This window comes from Mytilus edulis, chromosome 10, assembly GCF_963676685.1.
Source record: "Mytilus edulis chromosome 10, xbMytEdul2.2, whole genome shotgun sequence".
Lineage (NCBI taxonomy): Eukaryota > Metazoa > Mollusca > Bivalvia > Mytilida > Mytilidae > Mytilus > Mytilus edulis.
Window position 1 is genome coordinate 11,007,282 of NC_092353.1, and position 16,552 is coordinate 11,023,833.

The 16,552-nt window shown below is 30.6% G+C and overlaps 1 protein-coding gene across 14 annotated transcripts in view; it reads right to left on the bottom strand.

Annotated features, from left to right (window-relative positions):
* LOC139493371 (DENN domain-containing protein 5A-like) overlaps positions 1–16,552 on the bottom strand; it is a 33,005-nt gene that overhangs the window by 15,282 nt on the left and 1,171 nt on the right. For 4 of the 14 annotated variants that reach the window (XM_071281735.1, XM_071281731.1, XM_071281727.1 and 1 more), the window contains exons 2-12: positions 14,550–14,659; positions 13,055–13,592; positions 11,180–11,200; positions 9,414–9,539; positions 8,009–8,193; positions 6,803–7,577; positions 6,136–6,283; positions 5,251–5,341; positions 3,991–4,020; positions 1,331–1,456; positions 172–324 (exon numbers count right to left, since the gene is read on the bottom strand). In XM_071281735.1, coding sequence (XP_071137836.1) covers positions 172–324; positions 1,331–1,456; positions 3,991–4,020; positions 5,251–5,341; positions 6,136–6,283; positions 6,803–7,577; positions 8,009–8,193; positions 9,414–9,539; positions 11,180–11,200; positions 13,055–13,592; positions 14,550–14,659 — 2,303 coding nt within the window. The remainder of the gene's footprint in view (positions 1–171; positions 325–1,330; positions 1,457–3,990; positions 4,021–5,250; positions 5,342–6,135; positions 6,284–6,802; positions 7,578–8,008; positions 8,194–9,413; positions 9,540–11,179; positions 11,201–13,054; positions 13,593–14,549; positions 14,660–16,552) is intronic. The other 10 variants (XM_071281737.1, XM_071281734.1, XM_071281732.1 and 7 more) reach the window with 3 other exon arrangements.

A 16,552-nucleotide genomic window follows, 5' to 3' on the forward strand; every position in this document is an offset into this window, starting at 1 on the left:
AAAAGTTGCAGGCTCGACAATAAAACTAGAATTTAAATCATTCCTTAATTAACAAGCCAGCAAGGAATAATGTTATTTGTATGATTGTTTCATTTTTTGGTAGCATATCTATCATGTCTATAAATAGTGAAATAACACTTTTGTCTACGATTTACATTTCAAAATTTTCACCTTTTTAGACTGTAATCCATGTGACCAGATTCTCTCTAACATATCACATAGACTGGCTATCAGTGTGTTTTCCTCCACACCAGTGATGTTGACCTCTCCATGACCTAATTCTATAGCTTCATGTCCCATCTTATCTACCAACATTCTCTTTGTCTGAAATAATTAAACATTGTCAGTGAATAGTGATATAATGGAGGTCACAGTGACCTAATTCTATAGCTTCATGGCCCATCTTATCTACCAACATTCTCTTTGTCTGAAATAATTAAACATTGTCAGTGAATAGTGATATAATGGAGGTCACAGTGACCTAATTCTATAGCTTCATATCCCATCTTATCTACCAACATTCTCTGTATGAATAAGTAAACATTGTCAGTGAATAGTGACCTAATGGAAGTCACAGTGACCTAATTTTATAGCTTCATGTCCCATCTTATCTACCAACATTCTCTGTATGAAATAATTAAACATTGTCAGTGAAAAGTGATATAATGGAGGTCACAGTGACCTAATTCTATAGCTTCATGTCCATTTTATCTAACATTCTTTTTGTATAAAATAAATGAATATTTTTAGTGTATAAAGAGTGATAAGATGGAGATCATAGTGACCTAGTTCTAAAACTTCATGTAAAATATTATCTACCAGCATTTTCTAAGTCTGGAATAGTTGAATATTATCACAGTGAATTGTGATCTGATATAGGTTACAGTGACCTAATTTTATAGTTTTATGTTTACTTACTTTCTCTTGACCTAAAAATGACTAGTGTATCATCACTGAACATACCATGATATTGCACCTTATTTCAATCACTTTGAATCAAATCATGTAAAAACAATATGAGGTTTATTGTTGTTTTTAATGTGAAGGGAAAATATTTCATGTATATTCAGGACTACCATGGAATATTTGAATAATTTCCACATGACAGTGAATAATTTTGATATCATTCATTGATACCTTATTAACTTATTTTACACAAAATTATGTTTATTTTTTTGCCAATTATAAACCTTTGCTAATCTTGATGTTAAGGTAAACAGAACGTCTCATCATTAAGATAAATCAAAAATGGGATTATGGGACATCCTCCTTTTATGGCTTTTGTGTCTGGATTTTCCAAATGATTAATTGAATAAACACTTGTATGTACCTTAGTTTTCCCCTCTTGCAGTAAAGTTTCTACAAATTTCCAGTTGGTCTGTATCATTGCTGAAGCTGACATATCAGATAACTTTGGTTGTCTCATGCTTTTACTTCGTGCTTCCTGGAGATATTTCTATAAATAGATAACAAGTGTTTAAATAAGAGCTTTACTAGAATCTATAGTCTTTAATATATATCAAATAAAACAATCTCTAAAAATCTACATCTGCACATATAAGTTGGGACAGACATTTGGCCCCAAATTAAAGTATGGTGCAGTCCGATTTATCCACACACCTAAGACTTATGACTTCACTTCATTCAACTGATAAAACCAATAATGGGATAATGTTGTGTGAAGACATTCATAACATATTTTTTATTTCATAAAATATTATGTTTGTATAGTTTCACGCTCAAGATTTTGTGAAATGTGAGTCCAAAATTGGGAAATAAACCTGTTTTGAGAGTTCCTCTAACGTACGGTGATTTCGCGTATGCCTTCCGAAAATAGCTTATTATGAATAAGGGAAAGATTTTATACAACGGAATATAGTTAAATTTAAACCAAACACACTGCCAAGGACGCAAAGCAAAATTTATTTCTATCTGATAAAATTTTGACCTAAATAAAACAAATTTATCTGATGATGTATTTTTTTTTTAATGGAAATTGGCTAAATATGGTAAATCAAAGGATTGAAGGCTTAAACAATTATAAGAAAGATTTTATTTGTGTTACTGTGTGGATATGACAAAATCAGCTGATGCATGACATCACTTGCAGTGTGGACACTGTGACTCCACTGTAACCATAAATGATCTAGTCCTTTACATTATTTTGGTTCATATATTTCCCTATATTATGAACAAATAAGAAGTAATTTTCAAAAACTCCATTTACTTGGGTCAAAAATGGACGTCAATGCACCTTATCCTTTCACCCTACATTCAAAGTGTGTAAGTATGGTTTCTGGGTTAATTCAGCCACCAAATTAATGGATTTGAGTGTTATTCATCCGTTTTTATTTCAAATCACAAAAATTTTAACATAATTAACTACAGAACATGTTTTCGACCACAAAGTAACATACTTTTTTGTTTGCTTTCCAACATTATTTTTGAGAATATGAAATATGTCACAAATAACTATGGAGTATGGATATGCTATCTATTTCCATCTTACAAAACATATGGTTGAAACATATAGTTCAATCAATTTGAAAAAAGAAGGAAAGTAAGAAAGTTTTAAAGAAACAACGTCATTGAATTTTCATAATCCATTAATGTTATTATGTAAGCCAAGCAAGTCAATACTTATATATATATCTTCTCATGCATAGCAACTGTTCTTTATGTAGTAGGCAGTAAAGCATTACACCATTTTTTTATGATGTCTTTTTTGGGAATAAGTCTAAGGTTTCCATTAACCATTTCACATGATTAAAAATCCTGTCTTTACTGAATAATGAATCAATATCAGAATACACAGCAACTTTACATGAACACAATTCTTATATTGAAACAACATAATCATTCCTGAAACATGAAAAATAATTGCTAATACAGCATTTATACAACAGAGTTCCTTTCCTCATCTCTATAGAATAAAAGGGAAATATTTACACACTGAGACAACAGTATTCTATATCTAACAATGATACAAATAGTGAACTTACCGATGATATATAAAATGGTGAAATGATTGGGAAAAGATAAGAAAGAAATAATTCAAAGAGGAAAAGAGTGGAAAATATAACATTATGTTCATGAAGATCCCTGTTTTATGGTTGAATGTGTTTGCATATTCATACATGTATAATGATTACTTAAAATTATAGGAATGTGTGTTACGTCCAGTCTTCCAGAGAGCTGATGATATATTGGGTAAGGTTTGACCAGCTATTAGACTTTACACTGTAATATAATGTATCTTTTGAATAAAATAAAATGATTTGATTTTGTTAAGTTATGTTTTCTTCTTTTTACAGTCCATCTTTGTCAACATCATAAGCAGTGCTGAAAGTAAAAAAGCTGGTTTTACCTGAAGACCCAAGACCTGACTCAGAGGCTTTTTACATGATATAACAGATAGGACTCAAACATGATTATCTCTCCTCCAGAATCATATGAGAAAAATTGGACAATGATCATAAATAACCTCGCCAATCAGCTGTGCGTTTTTGAATGTTTCTTTTGAAGTGAGTATATATGGCTTGAGATAGGAAGCATAGTTGATCACAAAGAAATTTGCTCTGCCTAAGATGAATGAATTCAGTACATTGTGCATATCAAAGATGTAAGCACATGACATCAAGTAAAAGTGTTGATGAAACTCCAGATTGGTTCTTCTATTGTGCAATTTAAAAAAAAAAGTGATTTAAAGTAAATGATAAGAAATAAGTATCAAAGCTGTTTCCCTAATGTTTTAAAATAAGCAATAATAAATACAAAATGTAAAAGTGTGCCTTTAGAGAATTTATAAAGAGATAAGTGAATATCATCACATACTTGAAAATTTCATGAAAATTCTATGTACCGGTACTTCAAGTTTAAAATGAGAGTAAATGATGTAAGAAACATAAAGGACATTCCTTTACCAAATCCTGTGTTTGTAAGAAAGACTAGATGAACCATTCTGGAGTTAAATAATCAAAATCTACTTACTAGCCAGAGCTTAGCATGTTTTTCAACAACCTATGGTGGATATTTGTAGATGTTTGACACATTTAAAATAAATATATGACTTTTACATTTTTAAAATATGAAAATATTAGACAAAGGGTATATAACTACAAAACACATTTACATGTATTTCTTACGCATACCTTCACAATATTTTTATATAGCTTCATATACATGGTACCAAAACAATGCTAAAATTCAGTTTAACATTTTTCTCAAATTAGAATTCACTTAATAATTTGATTCAATTATTTAAATTTTATGATTTATTTAAATTTATAGTTTTTGTGGATCTTTCAAACATAAGAAAAGAATTTCGAAGCACTTCGAAAATAGCTTAAGTTAAGAAATCAGCATTATGGTTAATTTAAAGCTGGTGTAATTAAGAAACAATTTACCACAAGTGAAACAAATCTTTTCAATATAATCTGCACATAAAAACCTAAAATGTTTTTTTTAAATATTAGCTAGGTACCCTTTATACAAGCAAAATCATGTATAATCATCATCAAATTTGTTTTGAAGAAATGTATGATACTATCTTTTTTTAAATCGGCCTGCATTTCTTTTCTTTTTATTATTGGTGTCGGTTAATATGAGGCAGGCATTACCTGTGAATGGGGACGAAGTTTGTTTAAATTATTTTTTTTGTATTTTAAATATTTGTTAAAAAAAGATACGGAAATACCGTAAAGTTTCCGATTTTGGTTCTGTTGTTAGGGATTTTACTTGTGACGTTATTTAAGTTATGACGTCATGTTCAATGTAAACAAAGAAACGCAATGCATCAGGTAGGCCTAACGTTTATTCATACCAAAGACAAAGAATGATTAAAAATGAAATATTGGTATTGTGTTCCTTGAGTTCCTATATTTTACTAGACTAATCAAAGTCTCACGACAACAAGACCGGAAGAAGGAAGTAGAGTTATGTGTTCTGCGCAGATCCGGAAACTAAAAAACATGACCAAAAAAAAATTGAACTATTTTGAGTTCATTAGTACAATGAAAAATTCTGGAAATTTTCCTGATTTTTTTTTTTTTTTTTTATTGAATTTTCTACTGTAATAGGGGACTTCGTCATTAATTTTGAAAATTTTCATGTCATCACAATCCTTGAGTGGGCAATATCTTTTGCTTTTCAAAGTTGGGAAAACCCTGTAAATTTTTTTCCTTGTGAATTTAACAATGTTTAAAGTACTGTTTCTTCTTTATTCTTACAGCAAAAATGTATTTTGATTACCTCTCTCTGTTCAGGATTCATTTTAAGATGTTCAGAGTGTTGAAGTTGTCTGTCCCTCTTTCTCCATTTTGCACCCTCTCTAGATTTGGTCCTACATAGAATAAAACACCCATCTCAGTAAAAACAAAAATAGAAGCTAAAGATTTAATCACTGAATATCACAAGACACTAATGTTATGTTGTTTTAGAATGCTTAATACATTGTATATCAACATTTTAAGGTCAGTTAAAAAATCAAGTATGATAAGTTAATACTACTGCCAACATTAAACAGTGTAAGGGAATGTATACTAATATTGTTAGTCTTGTATTATTTTAATTTTAGTTTCTTGTGTACAATTTGGAAATTAGTATGGCGTTCATTATCACTGGACTAGTATATATTTGTTTAGGGGCCAGCTGAAGGACGCCTCCGGGTGCGGGAATTTCTCGCTACATTGAATACCTGTTGGTGACCCTCTGCTGTTGTTTTTTATTTGGTCGGGTTGTTGTCTCTTTGACACATTCCCCATTTTCATTCTCAATTTTATAAATTAAACATGGAGTATTATAATATAAATAAAGATAAATTTTCTTACACATATTAAATAAATTGGTGTGTGTTTAAATTTTTAAAACAGATTTGAGCTTAAGGAATTTTCCAGGCAAACCTGTATCATCATTAGACTCTGATTTTGTACTGAGGCCTTGGCTTTGCTGTTTGATATGGACTTTATGTTATACGAAAATGAAATGTATTTTTTTTATCTTTACTTCAAATCAGGAGAAATGTCATCATATGTGAACCACACTATAAAGTTGTCAACCATATTGAAGTGAAATAAAAAAAAATCCCCATTGAACAAGCTTAAGATGAGCATATATACATGATATAATAATTCTTACTTGAAAACTGGTTCTGTGTTGAGAACTTTTTCATTTAACTGTGGAAAATTTCCCGGTTCTATAGTTGTAGATACAGTTAATCCCTCCAGAGTGTGAGGTTTGGGGGAAACATGATCAACATAGATCACTCTCTTCTTCAAAAGATTCTCTGAAATAAAAACATCATTTGAATTATTGTAAAGAACAGTGGATGTCGTTTGTTTGCTGTGTTATGTTCATTTTTTTAACACAAATCAGGCTATTTGTTTTTCTGTTGGAATTGTTTTACATTTTACAGCTGATTATGTGGTATGTGTTTGTCTCATTGTAGATCTAGAAAGTCGTACTATGACCAACAGTTGTTAATTTCTATATTGTTTGGTCTCTTGTGAAGAGTTGCCTCCTTGGCAATAAAACCACATCTTCTCTTTTAAAGATAACATTGCCTGTAGAATATATATATATCATTTAGTAAGGATTCCTTGATATTGAATAGGATATATGGAAACTGCTTTCCATTCTTTTTTTCAGTAAGTTCTGCTACATCGAAGGAACATAATTATTATTATTCACAGCTCACAATTTATGAATGATTTTAATGACTTTAGGATGATACCTTTGTGAATAAATATCCAAGCATTGAATTGTATTTTAGCTATTTCTATAACATTGAATGTTTAATAATTACCTGTATCTTCAATAGTATTACATGGTGCATATGTATGTCTGACATGTTCTCCAACTTGTTCCTTTAACAATTTTAATCTTCCATCAAAGATCCGTAAACAGGGTTCTGGGTCTTCCCATAGTGATAAAATTTTATTGTCAATGAATGTGGCAAACATCTGTGTCTCAGTAAAATATGATAAAAAGGGGAGGTAAGCCTCGGGCTGATCACTTAGAAAAGATGCTTTATCAAAGTTCTGCATGGACTCCCGATTTGTTAACCATGATTCCATGTCCTGATTAGGGGGGATAACAAATGTGTCATATGAACTAAATATGTGTAAGAAATGATTCAGAAAGATTTCTCTAACAGTGTTGTTATAGTTAAGTTGTGTAATTTCTTGTTCACTCATAGAACTTGGATCATTGTCATCATTTTGAGTAGAAACGTCTTTTGTTTTATCAGAGAATTCATCAATAGTGTTCCAGACCCCTGTTTTCTTGGCAATCTCAGAGATTCTATTGAAGGCTTCACTTTGATGTAAAATGTCTAGCTTATTTTGAAGATCTGGACAACTCTGGTTACTTAATCTAGAGTCTTTCAATGAACTGTCAAAATTGTCTAGGGTTGAGAAAGACTTTCGCGTGGTTATGTTTACAGATTTTTCGTTGGCATGGCGGAATTTGTTTTTGACTTTGATAAGTTCACCAATCAATTCCTGTGAGTGTGGGAAGTTTGGTAAATCTTCTGGAACTTCAACTGTCCTAGCATCAATATCAACAAAACACATATTGGCCTGAAACAGAAATAAACAATATCAACAAAAACACATATTGGCCTGAAACAAATTTTAACAATAGTACCAAAATACATTTGGCCATTGAGTTATTGACTTATTTAACTCATTTTTGAAGGAAAGCAGAATATCCTTTTTTTTTTAAATTAACTCAACAGATACCATGCATAAATCAACGAACTTTTTTCAGTGCAATTACACTTGCCAAAATTGAGAGATTTGACCAAAGTCTATTTTCAAATAATATCATGTGATAGCATAAGGCTGGCTGACTAAGGAAAATGTTAATACTGCTAGACATACTTGCACACAATGAATAACCACTTGTATATAATCAAGATGTCTTATTGTTATTTTCATTGTTGGATGGCTGATGCATTGACAGCTACCCCACAACTCCTTTTATTGATCATTATAGTTATATCACTTACTTCACTAGGTAATTGGAGTTCTGATCTGCTCTCTTTACCATGATGTAATCCCATTACAAACGGTACAGGGGCATCTAAGAAATGGGTGAGTGATGCTGGCAGTATAGGTACATAAACATGCTGCCATTGGTATGGGAATATCAAGGTCATCATACATTCTGCTACTAACATTAATTTCTGGTAATCTATGAAGAAAAGAGAAAAAATATATATAAAATATAAATTAACACAATAATCAGTATTATAAAAGAATATCTTTGTTTTAGCAGGATAACCCCTGCAGTAATCAAAAGTAAATCATCAAAAAAATCGTGCATTGTTAAAACTGAATCTTGCCTTATCTTATATGTTATAGCTGTCTTTTATTCTAAATTGTTACATTGAAATCTAAAATTTTACCCACATGTCATTATATTCATGAATCAAAGTGCAGATTCATATAGATAAATGAATAAGGAGTTAAATGATGTATGATTTCTTTACTTGAAAACAGTTCTAAAATGATTTCCAGACTAAAACTTGCTGCTTAAGGGCATACGATACAGTTTTGATCCCGTATTTAAAAATTGATGAAAATTTCCATATAGGCTATTTTTTGCCTGATTAAATCAAATATGTAATAAAAAATACACCTTCATGTGCTACTTTTTGAGTTAAATGAGGACGAAATTTTGTATATTTGCTCAAAATTCAGATTTGTGGTCGTATTTTCCCTTTCAAAGAAAGACACAACTTTTTTTGTTTAAAAAGATAAACACAAATTGTTTTTTTGTTAACTTAATTTGTAATTTCTGTATTTTATAAGTATCCTAAAATTTTATGCATTTTTTATTCAGAAATAACTCATATTTATCAAATGGTCATGAATTGAGAAAAAAACGTCATTTTTTGCTGTATATTTATCAAAATTAAAAAAATTGTACTACATGTATTTACAAAATTTGGTCTACATAATCTCCCTGGAAAATGAAACTAAATGCCATTTTAAAAAATAGGGGTCCATGCATTTCGTTTTCAAATTAAATCAGTTTGAATGATAAAAATACTTTGGAAATGTATCCTTTCCCGATATGTCACAGTTTGAAGTCGCGAAAATAACATTTTATGTTAGCAACGTCATTACCTCCGCTGTAACTGTATCGTATGCCCTTAAAGTCTGGGTCTGCAATATCCATATTTTTCATATGGGCTGATCTCTGAGTTCATAAAAAGGCTGTTAGCGCTCCTCAGATTTGAATTGGTTTGAAGTCTGCTTCTTAAAATTATAGCCTATTTATTAAGAGATCGAGCTATATACACTGTATATGTATTATTATAAAATTTTTGTATATACCCAACTTTCAATAAATGTTATTAGTTTTAATTCAAATCAATATATTTATGAAACATTTCTTTTGTCTCTTACCAGAAGAATACAATAAGACTTGGTGTTCTAACAGTAATGTTGTAAACAGTTGGACAATATCTCTTATGTCAAGGTAATCAAATAACTGTGACAGACAGAAGTCAAACAATGGCAGCTCACTTACACCTGAAATACATATAACATACACTGTAGTTATTAAAATATGCTTGTTAAGCTTAATCTTACAGGAATTCAATAGTAAAGTTATTGTTCATTTATTTGTTTATCATACAGTCAAAATATTGACAGAAAAAAAGTAGAAGCATAAGTGATAGAGAAGTTATATATTACCAAGAGAAGTAATATAAATGAATGATACATATTTAAGTAAAGATTTATCTTCTCATATCTTACTTATACAGTAGACTATAAGAAACATGAGTAATACTTGAACTTCTTTTGCATTTCAACAAGATGTAATAATCATAGAATAACTAATCCAGTAAAATTGAAAAAAAAATATTCAACCAGTCACTGAACAACACATTATTTCCCTAATGTGAGATAATTTAATTTCTTAGGATTTTCTAAGATATTGAGCTAACATGTAAATTAAGAAGATATTACAAGAAAATATATCATTTCTCAACCATCTCCTTTCATTTTGATGCAACTTTGTTGACAACATCTTGACAATACCTAGCATGACATCAAGGGGACTAAAATTATGGGATTTATTTAATGGGAGTTACTTGTTTTATTTGAATGGGAAATTTCTATTACAATAATCATATATTTACATAGTACATGTAGATGATCATCTATATGTAAAACATTAAAATAAATGTAGCAAGATATGTTTTAAGCTTTAGAAGAATTAATCTTTTTATGGGTGCAAAACTGTATCTAAATAAACCTGGTCAACTTGTACATGATCAGTGGATTTAATTCATAGAGAACTATAATTTATCAAAAAAAGAAAACTTGTGAGAGGCATTGCTGCAATGAAAAACCAACACCATTACTAATATGAGGGTCAAGGGTTCATAGCTAGATACCTTTGACATGTTTGAACATATCACTCTCTACAAAGGTTTTTAAAGAGGCTTCATTACCTGCTAACATTTGACAAGTACAGTAATTGTCTTAACATCTGAATCTATTTCCCCTAGATTCCACTCTGTGCTTATTCTTGCCAGAATTGTGGAACATATTTATATAACTAATAAAATATATGTAATATGCACTAACATTTTGTGTTACTATCGTGACTATCTAAGACACATCTGCTTAGTGTTTCTAATCTCAGTCAGATATAAGGGAGATTGAAAACAGCAATAGTAAACATGGGAAATAAAGTCATAAACCAATAAATGTATGCTGTCTCTTCTCAGTTTTACTGCACAGAGATTAGAAGTCTTACTTATTTTTTATTTTTTTTATTTTCATGGGTGAATGAAGTTTAGCTTAAATGCTTAATTAATTTTATCATGTTTGAACAAATGGTGGAGGGGAAATACACATTTTTAAATAGTTCTTTAAAAAAAAAGACAGGACAAAAAAAGAAGTATAAGTATGTTGAGTAACATTAATATTAATGTAATAACTAATTGTACTTTTGACCAGTTTTAATAAAGGTAATAAAAAGTTGTACATAAAAAAAAAGTTGTACACAAAAAAACTCTATCAGAAAACTTATAACTTTTGATTAACTAGCATTAATCTGATTAATTTTTGCCCACTAAATTAAGTATCATTATTTCTATATCTTTTGACAAAGCTTGCAACAACATCCAAAGCACAAACACCCAAGTGTACAAACAAACCTTTAACTTCTCGCCAGTCCACTGTAAACATGCAATGAAATATCTCAATATAAAATCTACTTCATACAGCATTCCAAAGTTTATAATTGTAATTCATAATTAATACTTATATGTACATGCTAGTCTATAGCTTCTGTGAGATTTTTAATATTTAGTCAGCCAACAGGTAAGGCTATATATATGCTCTGATATGTCATCATCTAGTAATGTTCACATATCTTTGTATCCTATGTGACTTGAAAAGTGTTACAGATACATGTAATAAGAAGTGTGCATGTGTGGACATGATATTCTTGTAGCTGCATTAATATTTATGTAATGTCATCCAAAGCAGGGTATTTAATATACAGCCTTTACTGTATTATTTCAATACATCAAAGATGTTGCATATTTATCAATCTTAATAAACAAGAGTGCACACACTGAAATGTCTCGCCTTCTATACTAATCATTGATATTATGTTGATAGTCCTAAGTATAAAGCTGAGCTTTATAACAACTGTACCATAAACTTAACATTAACCAAGATAACTAAACAAAGACCAATGAACCTTGAAAATGAGGTCAAGGTCAGATGAACCATGCCAGGTAGACATGTACAGCTAACAATCCTTCTATACAACACATATAGTTGACCTATTACTTATAGTTTAAGAAAAATTGACCAAAACACAAAAACTTAACACTGTGCAATGAACTGTGAAAATGTTGTCACGGTCAAATAAAACCTGCGCGACTGACATAAAGATCATAAAATATTTCCATACACCAAATATAGTTGACCTGTGGTATTAGATAAAAAGACCAAAACTCAAAAACTTAACTTTGACCACTGAACCATGAAAATGAGGTCAAGGTCACATGACATCTGCCCACTAGACATGTACACCTTACAATCATTCCATACAACAAATATAGTAGACCTATTGCATATAGTATGAGAACAACAGACCAAAACACAAAAATTTAACTATAACCACTGAACCATGAAAATGAGGTCAAGGTCAGATGACACCTGCCAGTTGGACATGTACACCTTACAGTCCTTCCATACACTGAATATACTAGCCCTATTGCTTATAGTATCTGAGATATGGACTTGACCACCAAAACTTAACCTTGTTCACTGATCCATGAAATGAGGTTGAGGTCAAGTGAAAACTGTCTGACAGACATGAGGACCTTGCAAGGTACGCACATATCAAATATAGTTATCCTATTACTTATAATAAGAGAGAATTCAACATTACAAAAAATCTGAACTTTTTTTTCAAGTGGTCACTGAACCATGAAAATGAGGTCAAGGACATTGGACATGTGACTGACGGAAACTTCATAACATTAGGCATCTATATACAAAGTATGAAGCATCCAGGTCTTCCAACTTCTAAAATACAAAGCTTTTAAGAAGTTAGCTAACGCCGCCGCCGTAGCCGCCACCGCCGGATCACTATCCCTATGTCGAGCTTTCTGCAACAAAAGTTGCAGGCTCAACAAAAATGAAAAATAAAACAAATAACTGAACATGAACGCATATTTATTCTTGATATAAATCTTTCCATTCATAAATTTTAGATAAACATGCAAACCATGCACTTTTCCTAGAAATAAACAATGTTATGTATTTATACAACTTATGTACATTACATACATTGAAAAAGATGATATAAAAACAATTTAAGGGCCCAACTTGATTTAATTCTAAGGAACATATATATACATGAAAGTTGTTTGTTTTTTTGTGTGAACATGTACTTGAAAGAAAAATATATTGTACATCCTGATTCCGTATTGTAATGTTATATCATAATTTTTTTTTATCCATATAATGTAAACATAACATTATTTTTGTTTGTATTTTATTTATATACTTACTTGGACGCTGACAAAATATTGGTGACTTTATACCATAAAACCTCATACTGCGCCCTGGAGGAGGTAATGGTACTTCATATAAAACATTATAAATATACGATTCTAATGAGAACTCTATTTCTGTTGGATTTAATACAGCACTATGTAACTGTTGTAAAAACTGCTGAGTTGGTTGAACAAATGGTTGCTGGGTAATTAAACATAAACATTTTGTCACATACAGTCTGTCCTTGTTGGATTTGTAAATTTTCAAATCGTCAATTGTCCTTTTCTTTGTAGTACCAGGACTAAATCTAAGATTTCCTCCTACTTGTTCAATATGTAGAGTGTCTGACACATCTGTTTCAACCTCTGCTAGGAACATGTGTTGTAATGTCTGCATGGCAGCCAAGATTTTGTCATCTGTAACTTCCTCATAATAAATAAATGCAGACCCATATGTTCTGGTGCCATCTTCCCTAGTGATGATAAATGAATGAAAGTCTGGCTGTCTGTCGGCTTTCTGTATACAAAAGGATAAACCTCTTGGAAAACTGAGCTAAAAATTAAACAGACAAAAAATAAACTACCGGTATATTGAACATGTTGAAGCAACTTAATTACTTAAAATGAAACAAAAGTGAATCAAAGGAATTTCAAAAGAATTTATTAAAGAAATCTTCACAAATTTCCTCAAGTCATTTTACATTTTGATGTGTTCTTAGTGTGTGATATCTTTATGAAGATATTTGCTGAGACACACTGTTTGTCTGACTTAGTTAAATGTATTTTGTTTACAGGATTATATTACCATTTTACAGACAAGTTCGTCACCAACGGGTATCTATCCTTTCAAACTATATTTTAAATAAACCTTATAACATGTATAAAAAATTATAATCATACTAAATAACTATTGATGAATCTTTCCCTCTTACTTTACAAGTATGATTAAAAAGATTGCTTATTACATTCAAAGACGACATGTACAAATGCATAATGGCTTAAAATTTCAATTACTGCCCTTCAAATTATTCAAAACTAATTTAAAATAAAAAAGAGATTTTCATTATTGAACATAGACTTGTAGTTTTAAAGATTTTATTTCCAAAGTAATATAATTCCAAGTCAATATAATATGATCAGGAACATATAGATATACAGTTCCCAGATATGATGTTTAATTTAGTTGAATACCAGTACACATTACCAAGTATCTAATTTCAGATGGTAAAGTTACTATATATATATATACATGTATATTGGATTTATGCTGTCTCTTTATGGAGATTATAAAATACCAGCTTGGCAGTTTGTTAAGTAAATATTATGATCACCATGATCACAGGACTGAAGTTTAAATAACACTGGTTTCAGCCAAACCCCTTAGCAATTAAACTACTTTTCTACAAAGCGATAATTTTCAAAAAATTATCTACAAGTAGTATTGCAAACTGTATGATTTAATTTTGTGTCATGAACAGCAGTGTTTAATTGTATATACAAATGTAATTACCATCCCAACAGCTACTTTGTCGAATGCATTCCATGGCACTGATTCAGGATAATGATCCAATACCTTGGACTTAAAAGGACGATCTAAAGGAGGACACTGCAAATGTTCACCTAAAAATATATTAAAACAATTATTTTAAATTCCTTCCTTCATACATGTATATGTCTATATCAAAACAAACCTTGAATGCAATATTCCTTCCTACATATACATGATATATTATCACTCAATAAGTGTAAAATATGACAGTTGTCATTTCCTGGCCTGTATATCAGAGGTTAAGGCAAATGACTGTCAGGGGTACTACATGTACTTGTACAAATATTTCTTCATTTGGATTTGTACTGATTGATAATTTAGTCTTAGATGCATGATTTTTTTTTATTAGTTGTGAACTAGCTGTTAGTAACTGTGAGTACTCTCTGATCAGTACTAAGTGTCTTTTTAATGTTGGGATATAAAAGTACAAGGCCATGTTCACTCTGTGCTTTTGTTAGATGTATTTCTATTTGTATCCATCTGATGCATTAACCCTTTTTCAGTTGTTTTTTTTTAGTAATAGTTTGTTCTTATGTTGTACTGTTATACCACTGTACCAGGTTAGGGGGAAGGTTGGGATCCCGCTTACATGTTTAACCCTGCAACATTCTGTATGTATGTGCCTGTCCCAAGACAGCAGTCTCTAATTCAGCAATTGTCTTTTGTTGATGTGTTACATACATTTGATGTATTTGTTTTTTCATTCGTTTTTTTTGTGCATAAATTAGGCTGTTTAATAGTTTCCTCGTTTGAATTGTTATACATTTGTCATTTCATTTCCTTTTGAAGCTGACTATGCAGTATTGGCTTTGCTCAGTGGCCATACAGTGACCTATAGTTGTAAATTTTTGTGTTATTTGGTCTCTTGTGAATAGTTGTCATTGACAATCATATACCATATCTTTGTTTTTATATATATAGAAGGTTCAAGTTTCATAAATTTAACACATTTCAAGTACTAATAATTTAACTTAACCATAGATCCTTTTATTATATATTGCATAGGCCGATCCAGGGGAGTGACACCACTGCCCTTCCAAATTTGTGGGAAAAATCTAGTTGATTATAAAGGGAATCGCTGAAGCATGACTGAAGCAGGCCCATTCTTATTGCAGTCTGCATACCTGTCAACTGACCCGGATTCTGCGGGTGTGACCCGAGATTTTCACAATTCTGAGTGATCACCCGGATCACCCGCCGGGTCATTGAAATAACCCGGAAATTCCGAAAATGACCCGATTTCACCCGTATTTCTTAGCCTTGAGATTGATTTTCATGACATAAGCAATATTCCTTTGAAATACTGGCAAATTCGTAATTCTTCCATGAACATGCAGTTCATCTAGCTATGTGAACTGTCAAATTAAGTGACCCATTAAGTGCATGGCTTCACTTGACAGCTTTGGTGTCAAACACACTATTGATTAACACCAATTACCTTAGGTTTAGGTCGTAAATAAATTGCCCTGTTGTTTTACAAAGATATTTCAACTAAGAGTTACTTCCCCTTATTTGTCACCATTCAAAATTATTCCTTATATTTACGTTTTATGGGTGAAAAAGATTAAATCATAATAATATAAAATTCAAATACATATTGAAAAATAACTTTTCATTATTTTTATACCTTTATACAATTTTTAAAAAAAATGTGAAAATTATTTTTACATTTATACTTCCTTTAACTGTATTACTATATTTTATCATAGTCTAATTTCCTTATCATATCAGAGAAGGGCTGTATAGCCAGTGAACACCACCACATATTCAGAGATGAATGTTCATTCATGTAATACCTCTACATGGTATGTTTAAAGGCTAGTAGACTCATTTTAAAAATACAATTGAAAAATAAATTTTAGATGATGACAAAAATAAAGGACATAAGACTGTGATACACAAGTTAATAAACATCTTTAAAAGTGTAATGAAATAATAATAAATAAGATTTAAAATGACTTATA